The sequence below is a fragment of the Mus caroli genome, unplaced genomic scaffold (assembly GCF_978045245.1).
Source record: "Mus caroli unplaced genomic scaffold, Mus_caroli_1 scaffold_20, whole genome shotgun sequence".
NCBI classification, from domain to species: domain Eukaryota; kingdom Metazoa; phylum Chordata; class Mammalia; order Rodentia; family Muridae; genus Mus; species Mus caroli.
In genome coordinates, this window is record NW_028227275.1 from 18721024 (window position 1) to 18737180 (window position 16157).

At 41.3% G+C, this 16157-nt stretch overlaps 1 protein-coding gene across 1 annotated transcript in view; it reads right to left on the minus strand.

Moving 5' to 3' along the window:
• Positions 1-2029: 2029 nt before the first annotated feature.
• R3hcc1l (R3H domain and coiled-coil containing 1 like) overlaps positions 2030-16157 on the minus strand; it is a 74457-nt gene continuing 60329 nt past the window's right edge. Inside the window, exons 4-7 of the mRNA XM_021151698.3 lie at positions 11568-11638; positions 10687-10782; positions 10066-10206; positions 2030-2792 (exon numbers count right to left, since the gene is read on the minus strand). Of these exons, the coding sequence (XP_021007357.1) occupies positions 2725-2792; positions 10066-10206; positions 10687-10782; positions 11568-11638 (376 nt within the window). The 3' untranslated portion in view covers positions 2030-2724. The remainder of the gene's footprint in view (positions 2793-10065; positions 10207-10686; positions 10783-11567; positions 11639-16157) is intronic.

Sequence of the window (16157 nt, forward strand, 5' to 3'; positions counted from 1 at the left end):
ACCAACCGCCAAATTCCAGACAGAACCAAAAACCTCAGAAGACATTCACCTTGGCACCCTGTGTGCTCCAGAGAAGGGCTAGGAAGCTCTCCCCAGAAGCTAAGCTAACAGGCTTTTAGACGATGAAGAGAAAACTAGAATCCACAGAGACTGTAGCTTTTTACTAGAAATTCTACATAACCCTGAGATTTAGACCTTTACCATACACAAAACATATATGTAGTGTCCATGAGAGGTTATCCCCCACAGCTAACTTTTCTTTCAGCGCAGCCACAGCACTCAAACAGCCCTTCTTATCTTAGAGAGGTCTGTTCCCTGAGAGAGCAGCAGCCACACCGTGTTCTCCCATTAACTCCTCTTATAAATGTGGCATTTAGATCTAACCAAGGATTTATCCCGCATGGACAAGCTTGAGCCGTGGCTGGGACTTCTTACCACTGACTAATACACAGCATCCCCAATTACTGGAATAATGTAAGCAAAAAAAAGCATATTTTCAATAGAAGACAGCACTGTCCCAAAACTTTCAAATGCTGACTTAAAAACCTGTTCTCCGAGACGGATGAGAATTATCCTGAGTTAAACGCAGCTGATGATCAGACATAAGACAGGCTGCTTCTTTAAAAACTCGGTAATAAACATTAACAATGCCTCTAGAGAAGGACACTAAAGCCGCTAACAAGAAGTCCTGTCACAGACACGTTTGTCCCTTCTCAAGGTCATCCAGCCTGAGGGTGTAGCTCAGAGGTGAGTGCTGTCTGGTACATGTATGGCCATGGTCATGGCATCTAACTTGGGGTAGGGTGTGAAAACATGGCAAGTGTGTGCCTTCAAAGTGTCTCTCGGTATAAAGCCATGCTGGGGGCTGGAGCAGTTAACTGCTCAGCAGTTAGGAGCCTGGTTCTTCCAGAGGACCCAGGTACAATTCCCAACATCCATGTGGTGGCTCAGAACCAACTGTAATTCTAGTCCCGGGAGATCTACACACACTTATGGCCTCCACAGTTACCAGGAATTCAGATATACATAAAATTAATAACAGAAAATTAATAAGGTAACGTGTAATATATAAAATAAATATATTTATAATATATTATTATATTAATAATAAATAACATAAAAAATAATAAAAGGCAGTACTGGAGTCCTTGGTATTTTCTTTCATTGTATCCACTGCTCAAACAGAGCAGAGCGAGCACAGTGAACACAGCACAGGCTGTACAGGTGGAAGTCGAAGACTTGAGCAGAAACAGAGGACCAAGAAAACAATGCTTTCCCACATATGGAAGGTGGCACTGTACAGAGCCTCTGGAAAGGCAAGCCTGGAGTGAAGAAACAGTGCTGAAGAATTGTGACAGAGCTCCAGTTGGGACTAGCAAGAGGGGCAGGTCAGGACTCAGAGCCAAGGCCAGGGTCATCGAGGGATATTTGAAGAGCCCCGTTCTACCACGTTCTAGACAAAGCTGCTAATCCATCATTGTCACAGGAATCAAAAGCAGGTTCTGCCCCAGTTGAAAACACAATGTGACACCGGTTCCTGCCACTTCAGCACCTTAGAGACCAGCACTACCGTCTCCTCAGCACAGAACTACTTTCCAAAACCTCCAGGAAGGCAGCTGTGAGACAGAAAAGGCTGAGCTGGAGGCTCTAAGCTATCCAGCGGCTCGGCCCATCACTGTACTGCATGGTCTGGGCCTGCTTGCCAAGCCTCTGGCACAGGCTAAGATTGTACCAAGAACATACTGTGAGACAGACGTTTCCTGTAGGGTGTCAGATTTGAGGGAAGATGCATGAGGAGATGAGGGCAGGAGGAGCTGCCACACAGAACTGCCAAGACAGCACTTAGGGATCTACACTAGGGCAGAAAAGACAGAGAGCACTATACTCGCTGGGCTGATAAAAGTTAGTACCTGTCTAAACCAGGCATGAAGAGACATTAAGACTAGAGAACTCATCTACAGGTTTTTCTGTTTTCTTCTTCTGATGTTGGTTTTTGGATGGGGGTTAAGATTTATAAACACCAAAATGATTTATGTTATAAAATAGCCTTTAATGTCTCCCTCTCACAAGATATCACTGATTAAACTGGAGCGGCACTCAGTTCCCTAGGGCTGGTTCTTGTGAGGAAGGAAGGTAGCAGACCCGGCTGCTGTGAAGGCCCCAAGTACCAGGCCCCAAGCTTAGTACACACTCAGGAACAAACACCCACGATGCGCCGTAGTTCAGGGGCTCTGGAGTTCTGGGCCAGCAGTGTAGTCTCTGTACGAGCCGAGTGCACCAGGCACTCCTGTCTGTGAGCTGTTTCCACTCCCCATCTTACTGCTGCCCCTCATCCTGCAGTTCTCCACTCTGAGAAGTACTAAGGAGCACCCTGCACGGACCTGCGACTCCTATCACTGCACGCTTGAATCCTCTGTTTTGCTTAACATTTGCTTCAGACTTCCTGGAGGCCTGACCCACACGAACATGCCCTGCTCCACCCAGGACACTTAGAAGCCACTTCCATTTTCCTTCCCACATGACAGTTCCTTTTAACATCTCTGTCACAGTGGACAGGTCTGAATTCAAGAGTGAGGACTGGACCCTCGTTCTCCAAGTCGTCTGTTTTGTTCATGTTTTCTTTAACATGCTCATCTGCATGTGCACAGCTCTGGAAAGATCCTCTTGTCTCAAGAATATCAACCACTTCCCACTCATGGATTCACTCCTTTCAGGAACCGACATTCAAACCACAGATTGGTCTCTGCCTTCCCAGATGTCTTCCCGTTGCTTGGCTTCCAACCGTTTTCTCTCTGTAAATAAAGGCCAATGTTGATCATATGATTATAGATTCCACATGCCACTAAGTCTCCTTTAATCAAATTACATGACAAAGATTATTCATGAGACAGGGGGATTCCTTGATCACCTTTCACCTGATCCTAGAGGTTAATTAACATCTTTTTAGCTTTCCAAGTGCTTTAAAGAACTGATACTACTCTTGGTTTTTCTTTCTTTTTTTCCCCTTTCTCTTTTTACCTTTCCTTCTTTTCTTTTCTGTCATGCTTAGGATGAAACTCAGGGCTCCACACGTTAAACACAAACCAAACCAAAAATGTTCTAGAGCAGTGGTTCTCAACCTTCCTAATGTTGCGACCCTTTGATACAGTTCATCATGTTGTGGTGACCCCCAGCCATAAAATTACATGTGTGCTACTTCATAACTATAATTTCGCTACTGTTATAAATTGCAATGCACATACCCGTGTTTTCCAATGGTCTTGGGTGACCCCTGTGAAAAGGATCAACCCATAGCTTGAAAACCACTGTTCTAGAGACTATTCCAGAAAGAAAAAATAATCACCATGTAAAACGGAGGAAAAGGAGTGACTAATTTTTAAGACAAAATATATAAATGGTATAATTCACCTTTAATTATTTTTAATATAGAAACTTCATTTTTCATTTTCATTTACCAGTACATATATACTAGCTGAGAGCAGCAGACCATGCTTGTAGGCCCAGCCACCTAAAAAACTAATGCAGGAGGACCACTTTAGCAAAGGAGCTCACGGTGTCTAGGCAACTGAGCTCTGAGGTACACCCAGGGAACTCGGTGTACTGGTAGGTGTCTCCAATATAACATATACAACTTTGTGCTCCAAATAGTTTCTTTTGTGCACAATACCAGTTCTAACTTTATAGCTGACAGCCATTCACCTTAATACCAGAAATACATATTATAAGCCTTAAATGATTCTTTTTAAGAGTTCTTATTCCGGACTGACAATGTCTACAAAAGAGTCTTCAAGTCATGAACCAGGTGGATTACAGAAATCAAGGTGAGTTTTAACACTTGCTATCTCAACCTATCTTCCAAATCATGAACATCACTTACAAAATCTCTAAACTACACTTGACTGTACTGTTAAGGGGAAGGAAGTTGGCTGGGAATGTGAGAGAGAAATTCCTTGCTATTTGGGCACCATCTTGTGGCATCATCTGAATATAGCAACAAAATTACACAAGGCAAAAAATGAGGATCAACAAATTACAAACTGGAGGCTGATTAACACTACGCCCAAGAATTCAACTGCAAAGCAGGCAGGCTTGGGTTGGCTGAGGTTCTCCATGAGCAATGCCAAGGATAAACTTATCCAAACTTTGCCAGGACTTCCTAGGAAAGTAGCATGGTTCTGAGTTAGGGAAGATGTAAATGCAAAGCAGCCACGGATGAAAAAAACTGGTTGTGAATTCCAAGGAAAAACAAAGGAATCAGGAAAATTATTTACTAGAACTAAAATTGCTCATTAAGATAGGAAACAAATCAGAAAAATTATCCATAAACAATAGAAAAATATGACCGCCCTATAATTCACAAGTCCAAAATCAAAAGTTCTGAAGATAAAGTTTTTATTGTAAAGTTTGTGTCAAAATTCATTTTTGTTAACAAACCTAACCCGACATGAGGCTTGTACTGTTCACTTAGTGTGACTTGTTACATACTTTGCCTAAGGAACATGAGTGTTAATGTGTTTGCTTTTGGTGTTATAAAACATATAATACAGACACTGTGCCATCTTTGTAAAGTCGCAATTTTGAAATATGTCCACTGCTAAATGCTTGCTAACAAAAGTCCCCTAACTTCTAAGTCTCACCTGAGCAGGTGCATGTGTGCATGTGTGCATGGGTGTGTCAATTCTGGTGGTAAAACATGGAAACAAAGAAGCACACAGAAATAGCGAAACTATAAAGCATATGAAACACAGAGAATACAGGTCAAAGGGCCTTTCAAGTGCTCTCCTCTGAGACAGGGGACTTGCATGACTCACTAAGGCTCAATTATCAGGAAGAACTAAGGCCGAAACCCAGTTCTTATTTTTAAGTAGCATACTTCCCACGATCCTGGCATCTGAAAATATCAAAAGAATAGGAAAAGCATGTGAAAAAATTAACTGAAAGAAACATGTCCCTTTATCAAAAGAAGGTATTACATGACTGGCTACATGAAAAAAGGCTGTCATTAGCATGGCCTCCATTGAGCACAAAGGAGTGAAGGGCGCAAACAGCCCAGGCAACAGTAGAAGGGAGCAGGAGAGACTGGAACAGTAGAAGGGAATGGCTAGCCTGAAGCATTTCCATAAACTGTCCTGAAGACGCCCACTCCAGTGTGAAAGCACAGATAGAATGCCCACTGAGCGAGCCACTGAAGTCAGGGAAGAGAGGTGCTGAGGCCTGAGAAGGGAATGCCCCAGGTCAGGCTTTATTTGACAAGAAAAGGGAAGGAAAGAGAAGGGCTGCAAATTAAAGACTTTCAAAATTTACTTGGGCACTTAAAAAATGATCACAAAACCCACTTGTCGCCACCTACAGAGTAATAATCAGCAAGCTTTGTGCAGAACAAGCCTGGGCAAATTTAATTGCCTTCCTTTATTCCCTGGCAAACTTGGGAGATCAAGAGAAGGGAGCAGTATAAGCAAACTCTTAATTGTAGCAAGGCTTCAGACAAAGTTTATCAAGTATTTATACGCTCATCAGTGTTCCAGGAGAAGGTAATGCAGAGCTCATCAGGCCCCAGCTAACTGGCAGATGATCTACAGTGTGTTAAGTACAAGGAACCATGGGCTGTTTATTTTAGCAACACTTGAAGTGGTCAGTTAGTCCTAGTGTTGACATTTTTGTCTCTGAATCAAAAAAAAAAAAAAAAAAAAAAAAGGATAAATATTACATCTCTGTAAAAATTTTTTCACATACTTATATGGTTAGAAATGAAGTGAATTTCAGATTAATACAGGAAAAAACATGAAAATACCTTGAAAATCTGACTATGGTCAGTAATACAGCGCTGCAGAATGATGGAATATGCAAGAAGGTTTCCCAGAGTTAGCTACCATGGGTAAATCTGTTTTACTACAAAAGAGCAAGTATTGTTCCGAGATGACTCTAAGTTTGCTGTGATTTAATTAATCAAACTAAATGATTAAATTATTTACTTCCTCTGCTTTAGACCTATGAACCAAATGCTGGCCTTTTAGAACCAGCCAATTAATCATCTCCTCCTAAGAATGAAGTGAAATTATGAAATAAAATTATAGCAGACTTTGAAGATGAGAGAGCAGCTTATTCTGAGAAGCAGTGACATACATTTCTAATTTTAGTCAGCAATCAAATATTTGGAATGGAGAACACAGGAAGATGTCCCAGATACTCCTGTGCTGAGCCCTTTACTTATGCGGTTTCATCATTGAGCATGAAGCAGTGGTTGAAACACCTGATTAACCTCAATCCGAAGCACTCAGGGATGATCTATGTTCCACTTCCACTCTCAGCACAGCTCTGATCTGTTGCGTACTCTCCTGGACCAAAAGACACTCTCCTCATGCTCAAGAACAATGCACTAAAGGTTTTTCCTCTGACACACACACTGTGATTTGCTTTAAGTGGGCTGGCACTTCCTTCTCCTCAACTCTTCCAGCTTTAGTGCTCTCCCTTAAAGGACTGAGGGATAAGCTGTTCCACTGAAACGTCAGCAGAATCCAAGTAGGATAGAAAATTCTATCGGAGAAACTCAAATGATTAGGTATGTTCAACTCTTTTAGGACAGGGCAGAGAACGTCCAGAGTAAAATACTAACATTTATCAAGAAAACCCAAAGTAATCAGTATCGTTCATGTACAGAGACAAGGAGCACGTCTATCTTTTCTGTCCTTAACTCCCTGGCAGTCAACAGAATTCTTCATGGAGGACAAAGAAGGGTTAGATTATTATATATAAATGAAAGGATCTATAACAGAATAGCATACAGTACAGACAATGAGCACATGCTAGGTCCGTGCTAATGCTGATCAACTGGCAATGGGTATGTCAGTACCTGCCAAGGGAGAATGCCATGACTGATCAGGTCCATCTGTTCCGTGTAATGGAAGAGCAGCAATACATAATATACTCTTGTCAATACTCATGCCATATTACAACACAGAAAACAGAACCATATCTTAAATTTGTAAAAGCACCTTTTCAAGATTAAATTATGTTGTACTCAAAAAACCCTCCCCATGGTTAGGTAGAGCAAGCATTCCTAGTTGGGAAGTGGACAGAAAGACTGGTAAGACCTCAAAGCCACACAGCTAGTTAAATGGCAACAGTTCTATTACAGCCCAGGTTTCTTTCTTTATTTAGTGATCTACCTTTGGTCTTTACAGAAAGAGCTGAGAGTAAAGAATGATGTCCAGATGTTCTGGATTCCTACTAAGGAAAAAAGGAAGGAGAAACAGGTTTAAACTATCATCCAGATTTATAGCAAACCAAAGAAATTTTCTCTCAGTTAAAGCTGCTAGCCAATCTTTGGTATCTATAACTAAAAAGAAGCCTATTATATGCATTGTCTGGGGACATCAAAAATTTATTTATAAAAGTAATATTTTCCCCAAGGGGGAAATGGCAATTATCCCCCAAACCTTTCAAAAGGGTAGAAAAAAATGAGTTTTAATTAGAAAAGCCTACATTCAAATCCCCTTTCTCGTTTTCCTAGGTGGTAACCTCTGTTACTTAATTTCATGGGGCCAGCTTAAGACATGGGGCCAGTGTCTTGCATCGTAGGTATGAAGCCAACACCATCAGAATTTCTACTTGGGAGTCTCCATCCAGTGCCTTCATTAAGACAACCCTTTTATCCATGTCTTACACTAGAAAGCATCAGAAATAAAACAAGAGCAGCAGCAGCAGCAGCAGCAGGATACAGCTCAGTGACAGAGGCCTGCCTTGCACTGGCCCTGCATCTAACCCTAACACCACACACAGAGAAAGAGAGAGCGAGGAGTGGGAGAGCTCGGGAGGAGCCATTGCTTAAAGAATCTAAAAGTAATCCCTGGTTTGAGCTTTGCTTAGTGCATACAGTCACTACTGGACTCTAAGTTTTAAGAGGAACAAAACACATAAAGAACCTAGACTCCATACAGCTCCATGAGGATGCTTAATTCAAGAGGATGCTAGTAAAAGAAACTGCCCATCTCCATTTTCTCAGTCACAGAAGAGCTGTGCTGCAGAATGACAGAACGGCCTTCTGTAATCCACGCAGCCTTCCCAGTTGGTCTCTTAATTACAACACAGAGGCTCTTGAGCTCCAATTACCAGAGGAGCTGAAACGCTGCGGCAGAAGTTCAGGACAGGCAACACCGTGAGAGCATCAGCTCAGAGAAACAAACAAACTATGAAATATTTTTCTTTCTTTTTTTTTTTTTTAACATTTATTTATTTTATGTATATGAATACTCTGTCTTCAGACACACCAGAACAGGGCATTGGATCCCATTACAGATGGTTGTGAGCCACCAGGTGGTTGCTGGGAATTGAACTCAGGACCTCTAGAAGAGCAGCCAGTGCTCTTAACCTCTGAGCCATCTCTCCAGCCCCTGAAATATTTTTCATTTTAAAAAGCAACAGAGAAGTTAGCATGGTGGCCCAGAACCCCAGAATCTGATGTAGGCCTGCTGTAAGTTCAAAGGCAACCTAGGCTACACAGTAAGTTCTAAACCATTCAGGACAACAAAGTGAACTGTTTAAAAAACAAACAAAAGTCACTCAGTCAACAGTCTCACTTTGAAACTGCACCACGGAAATGTGCTTTGGACAGTAAAGCATTTAAACAAATACATCCAGAGAAGCAGCATGATGGTGGGCCTGCCGAGAACGAGAGAACACGCAGACGATTTTATCCCAGCAAAGTGACAGCCACAGTATTTGTAGAGATACAGGGGATTTACGCTCACACGGAAGGCGTGGCGTCCAGCAAAGGGAGCCAGTTCCTCAGTCGATACCTCTCCCATTACCTTCCCTCATCCTTTTTTGTTTGCTTCTGTTCAGTGCTGGAACTGAACCCAAGGCCTTAGGGCATGCTAAGCAAAAGCTTGACAACTGAGCTACATCCCCAGGCTCCTCTACTCCCACTCTGAGATAGATAACTGTAGCTACATCCAAGAGTCGCTTTCTTAAGACATAACCAATGTAAGGATTAGGAATACTACACATCCTTTGATCCAGTTCTGTTGTTTGCCATCTATAAGAGCAAAGGCAACCCTTTCCCTTTTCTATCCTCTATAAGCAACCTTTGGATAGACAATGCACTAGAAAACAGAACTGCCTCATTATCATCATTAAGGTAAATTAGCTGGGTTCCCTCCTGAAACTCTAACCCCTGCCATGATGCTCTCACTCACTGGTTATCTGGCCGGTGCAGCTGAGAGTCCAAAAGCCGCCTGCTATCACCAAAGCATAGTGGACAGAAGTATTAATGGCCTTGTTAGACTGGCAATAAACAAGCAGTTTGAAACTTCAGTTGGTTTAAAGGAAAAATGAAGTCACTTTTTGGTAAGTGGAATTTTCAGAATTGTTTTCACTGATTCTATACGTCTTGGGTAAAGGCAAAGAACTTGTCTAAAGCTTGATAGCTGTTAAAAAAAATACTTCTGTGTCAAGCCTGAGTCCAAGTCTTTACCTAGAATTAAAAAACCAATAAAGAGAAGAGATATTTTAAGCTTAACACCAAACTATAAAAAAAGTCCTGCCTATGGATCTGTGGAAATATTTTCTGAGAACTTGTGGGTTTTAGAGAATCATCAGAAGTCAGGTGAATCTACTTGACGGTGTTAAGAAGACATAATTCTTCTTACAGTTATTATCATCAATATCAGTTGTTGTCTCTGCCTTAACTTGCCTTCTACCAACAAAGATCTAAGCCATCTGATCACACCATGACACTGTCATCGTGGTCATGGAGCAATGAAAGCACAGGAAACAAGGCCTGGGAGACTGAAGTCTTCAGAGGGAAAATTTAATTTTCTTTTTTTCTTTTTTTAGTTTGAAACAAACTGTAGAAAAGCCAGGAAAGAGTTGTGAAAGCAGAGCCTACCTCTCAGCAACAGTAAATTTACTAGACGCCTTGTGCACACAGGAGTAAAAACACCATCGATGCATCTGAGAGGCTTCTTGAAGATGGAAACAACAAGATGGAACGCACATTACTCTTTTCCGACATGTGCCTCATAGTGAAGCCCTTTGGACCAGACCAAAGAACACCAGTCAGCTCACCTCGGGCTTCCTGCAGTTTCCTGAGCTCTGCTTCCCGTTCAGTTTTGCTCTGTTTGCTTCGAACCCCAAGGGCACTGATGACTAGCCTTCTGGCTAAGGCTGCTGAAGTCTCAGGTCGTTCCTTTGCTGGCTGGAGAAACTCTGAGGGGAAAAAAAGGAGAAAGGCAGTAAGAAAGAGAAACCACTACAGCTCCAAGTGATTTAACTCAGTAATTAACATACAAAACAGACTAACAAGGGCGGTATCAGCAGTAATTAATACAGCCCTGATAGATGATGATCCAAGGAAATTAGCACGGCAAAGCACAAACAACCCGGGCTGTATTATCTGCATTAACACAATTTCTTACAGCAAGTCTATCAAACAACTATATCAGGTGACTTAGGCGGAGATGTCATCAGAACCTGGCTACTGTACTGCCTGCCTTTGGCCAGTTCAAGCGGCTGCTCAAAGGGCTCACTTCCAACATGCTCTTTTCCTTTCTGTCCTTAAAATCACATCAATACAAGTATTGACAGAAAAATGCAATGTCTACAGAACTCTGGATCATGAGAAACTGCTGGAACCAATAGCAACGTCAGCATCAATAAGGAACAACAGCAGAGAGGTTACAGGCTCACCAGCACACGCTCTAGCTTTGGCCTTGGCTGCTCTTGTGGCCTGTGACAAGGGCCGGATCTTCACCATGGTATGTTTAGTACCCAGGGCATCTCGAGCTGCAGGAAGAGCAGAGATAAGGAAGGAAAGTGGCGCACACGAGAATTTGGGGCTATGTCTTACAAAGCATTTGTTCCCACAAGTTATGTGTCATGGCAAGAAAAAAATCATAAAATATAGAAAATCTGTAAACAGCAAGTAGGATAATGATTACTTTAGAAGAAGGATCAAACCAAATGCAGCAACTGGGCTTTCTGTTTCTGTAAATAAAACTGTATGAAACAGAGCCATGCTCATTTGCACACTGTGGCTACTTTCTTGCTACAAAAATCCAGTTAGGTAAGTACAGAAGCTTTTTGCTCCACAAAGTCAAAAATATTTTATCCGGTCCATGCAAATTCATGCTCTAAAGATGGTTCAGACAGCAGGTCAATCCAGCACCTCTGACTGCTGCGGATCCTCTGCCTAAGCTCTATCCTGAGTCCAGGGTATGTCTGTGGATAAAAGACCAACCATATATTCAGAGAGTAGCTATTACAGTAGAATTATATAGAATTCTATTTCTAATTCATTTTTCTGAAGGAAAAAAAATAAATAGTGTAAAATTTAGTCTCACTTTGGTCTTTATCATGTCTGACATTTAAGTGTGCAAATGGCCAGGGAGGAAGTGCCTACCTTTCCAAATACCAAATGCTGGATTCAAGAGAAGAGGGAGAGAACGTGTGGGTACAGGCCACAGTCCTCAAAAGCCAGTGTTTGTTCTAATACAGACACTAACACAGATCCTGGCACAGGAGAAAATAAACACAAGGGCCCTGAAGCCCTGAGAGTCACTGGGCAGTACCTGTGATTGGGCTGGAGAAGACTCCTAAGGCGTGTGTGTCATCTACCCACTTAACATCAAATCCTTTCTTTCTGTAACAAAAGAAAACAACTTGTACATTTCTTAACATTTATTTTATGAAATGTCTTTAAAATAATTTTACAAAGCATTTCATAAGATAAGGAATGGGGATAGTGACCTCAAAACAGCTTGACACACGGAAGCCACTAAAATTTAAAAGCAATACCTGTCATTAGGAATGACCCGGGAGCATTTTCTAGATGCCAACTAATTATTCCTCACAAACTGGCTGGCTGGAGAGGTACAGTAGTTAGTGGACTGTTTTCAAGAGATGTCCTTATGAGCAGCAAGTGAGAAGGGATGGAAAAGGAAGCCAGAAGAGGTATAGAAGAGTACAGGAAGTCAGACGGGGTCATCTGGACCTGATGCAAATGTAAACTGTGCATGTGCGTGTGTGTAGGGAACACTACATTGTTAGAGATGTAACTCAAGTTGTAAAAATAAAAAATTAACTCAAATAATGAAAATTACAACTGTACTTACTAATGCTTACTATTCTTTCTTATTGTAGAAAGAAAATAAGGTGTGTGTCAGGGGTAATAGAAATAACTGTAGCTAGCTAAAACAAAAACAAAAAACCCAAGAAAAAGGAAATCACAGTAAAAGAAATCATAATAAACATTTAATATTAGAAAAATAGCCTTTTAGTTTAGAACAGAGCTACACAGTGAGCACAAAGAATGTCAGGATGACAACAAACACACACACACACATGTGCAAATGTACTTAAATTCCCTTAATACATGAATAAATTTTATTTTAATTAAATCTATTCCTTCCCTCCCCCTGACTCCTAGTATTAGAAGGAATGCTCTATCAATTTAGCAACCTGACAGTAGTAGGTTCTCCCCTGGAGTCTCTGACCTCTCCAGCCACAGGTCGTCCTTAGCCATATTTACACTAGCAGCATATTTACACTAGCAGGCATGAGTCCTTCCTGCTGGGCAGACCTTACAGCTAATCAGACAGCTACTGGTTACCAACACTCCCCTAATGCACGTGCACTACTCCTGCACCAATGGAGGGATCTGGCTGCGGGAGTCACTGCAGTTCACAGGCTCACAACTTGGGAAGATTGCTGGTCCTCCTCCCCTGGCAGCCTGAGCTAGCCATCGGGGAGGAAGATAGAAATAAGATTGTCCATGACAGGCAAGAATATGATAGTCAGCACTAAGAGGGCAACCCTTAAAGGAACAGTGCTCATTATTTTTATTATTAATAGCAATATCCACCAGGAGATTAATATTGATATGGACATTGATGAAAGATAAACTTGACTCTGGTATCTAACTCAGATATTAGTCTACACTTCTACATCATAATCTTGTAAGTCACTATTAAAAAATCCTAAAATCTCTTTCCCTATTCAACACTTTCCTTGATAGAAAAATCGAGGAAACTTGGAAGATGACTTAGAGAACTTAGTAAGCTGGACGGTACTATAAGATGGCCTCAGGGTGAAGACTTAAAGTCCAACAGTCAGAGTCTCTCCTGCAGAGAGTTTAGAACAGTTGCAGAAAGACTCATAGCTAAAAGTCTCATTTTAGCCCCTGAGGCTTCACTGTCCTTTAAATGACTTTATGACATGGCTTTGGAGTTTATAGAAACCCTCTCACAGATACTGTTAGAAGGAGACAAAGCAAAGAGAAGCAAACGACTCAAAGAATTACTGCTCCTTAACTGACACAGTGGTGAATGCCTGAGTAAAGCTAAGTGCTGGAGAAGAGAAGACAGGAAGATTGTGAGTGCCTGGCCAGCCTGGGCTGCAAACTAAGAAACTTTCTCAAAAACAAAAGAAGCAGCAAACCTCAATAATCACTGAGGAAATTCTAGACATAAACAAAATGCCCCCTATTTTATTAATGACAGTCTAACTTCATCAATGATAATCTAAGGTAGCTCAAATCTGAGACTTAATCTTATTGACTGCTCTTAAACATCGATTAGGTATTGAACAGCATCTGACATTGGATCTTTAAAAAAATCCTGAATCAATGACTTGCCGACACTACACATTTACAGTAAGGTTTACAGCCCAGATTAAATATATTCCAGAATCTATTCAACTCTGCATCTTTCAGTTGCCTTCCCTAACTTGAGTTTAACTGATGAAACAAGTAAATAACTGCTAGTTAATATCAGCTATTCTAGCACTTTCCTTAAAATATTCTGCTGGGCAGTGGTGGCCCACGCCTTTGATCCCAGCACTTGGGAGGCAGATGCAGGTGGATCTCTGTGAGTTCAAGGCCAGCCTGCTCTACTGGTCTACAGCCTGAGTTCCAGGACAGCCACAGCTGTTACACAGAGAAATTTTGTCTCAACAAACAAATAAATAAACAAAAATGTGGGGTTTTTTTTTCCCCTCAAGAATAAGACACAGGCCAGATGTGGTGGTAAACCCCAGAAGTTCTTAAAACTGAAGCAGAAGATCAAGAGTTCAAGGCCAGGCTGGGCTACCTAAATCCTGTCTTAAAACAAAAAACAGCCATTTTTATAAAGGTTTATTTTTTTCAACCACACTCATTTGTTTACATCCTGTCTATGGCTGTCATACTGAGACAGCACAGCTACCTGAAATATGAACTCTCTCGTCCTTTACCAGAAAGATTTAGGAGCTATGCTCTGAAACAGAATCTTACAAATTCAATGTAAAGTTGGGATCTGGCTGAGCATGTCTATAATCTTGGCACCTGGGATATAAATAAACTGAATTTTAAATTTAAATTTGTAGCATCAAATAGATTTGATTCATTTTTAATAGCAGGATTGAAATATTAAAGTATACCCCTTCTTGATATTGACTTTCTTCTAGGCCCTGAAAATCTTTTTCCTAATACTTTCCGAACTACCTTTCTGTTCCTGAGTCTATTTTTTATTATAAGTTATATGTAATATGTATACTTCTGATTCCTTTACCTTCTCCTAAAATGTACCACTTAAACACACACCAAGAGTTAGCATAATTGTTCTGAAGAGCACTCGTAACAGACCTGAACTCTTTACTCCCTGTAACAATACAAAACTGAATGAATTATGAGTGTGGAGAGGAACTGAGATGAGCCAGGGATGGTAGCTCATGCTTATAATCCCAGCACTCTAAAGGGCGAATCAGGGAAGAACTCAAGGCCAGCTGGGATTATGTGGCAACCCTGGCAAAACAAAACAAAACACCAGCAAAAAAAAAAAAAATTAGTTGAATGATTTGGAAGACTAAATAAGTCACTTTAGAAACAAACTATAAAATAAAAAAAACAGCCCTTGGGTCTATTCACCCAAAAAAATCTGAAGACATGCTAAATTTTCTTATCTTTCTTTAAAGATTTGAAGCTATAAATTATAGGCGAGTGTGATGGTTTGTATATCCTTGGACCAGGGAGTGGCACCATCTGAAGGTGTGGCCTTGTTGGAATAGGTGTGACCTGGTTGGAATGGGTGTGTCACTGTGGGTGTGGGTATAAGATCCTCACCCTAGTTGCCTGGAAGTCAGTCTTCCACTAGCAGCCTTTGGATGAAGACAGAACTCTCAGCTCCTCCTGTGCCATGCCTGCCTGGATACTGCCATGCTCCCACCTTGATGCCTTGATGATAATGGACTGAACCTCTGAACCTGTAAGCCAGCCCCAATTAAATGTTGTTTTTATAAGACTTGCCTTGGTCATGGTGTCTGTTCACAGCAGTAAAACCCTAACTAGGACAAGTTGGTACTGGGAGTGGGGTATTGCTGTGATAGGCCTGACCATGCTTTTATTTGAAAGAATGTGGATTTTGGGACTTTGGATTTGGAAAGCAGTAGAATGCTTTAAATGGGGCTTAATGAGTCATCCTAGTAGGAATATGGAAGATTTTGTTGCTGGGAGTGATTTGAACTGTGTTGACCTGGCCCAAGAGATTTCAAAGGAGAAGAATTTCAGAATGTGGCATAAAGACTGGTTTTGTGGTATTTTGGTGAAGAATGTGGCTACTTTTTACCCTTGTCTGAAAAGTTTGCCTGAGGCTAAGGTGAAGAGACTTGGATTAATTGCATTAATTGCATTGACAAAGGAAGTTTCAAAAAAGCCCAGCAGAGACTCTGGTCTCTGGTTAAGTCTCACAAAGAGAAGTTTGAACAAGCATAGCAAGCTTAGAAAGGCCAAATATAAAATATATGGTTCGAGTATTAAAGGCATACCAGGAAGTGAAATGGAGCAAAATCCTGTGTTCTAGGAGATAACAGATTAAGGGAGTGGGACTTTGGGGCAAGATCCTACCCAGCTAAATTAAATCCAGGCATGGTGGTACACACCTTTAATCTCAGGAGACTGGCATGCTGATCTCTGCATTCAAGGTCAATCTACAGAGCACTAACCAGGATAGTCAAGCTTAGGCAGTGAAGGATTTAGAAAACATAAAGCTAGTGATAATGTAATAGTACAAGGGGATCATGTTCTAGTTCCTGTAAGCGGCAGAACTCGGCAGCTTCAGCCATGTGGCTCTGGCTCTAGAGTTAAGAATGGAAGGAACTACTGGGAAAATTGATGCTGGTTAGCTGGA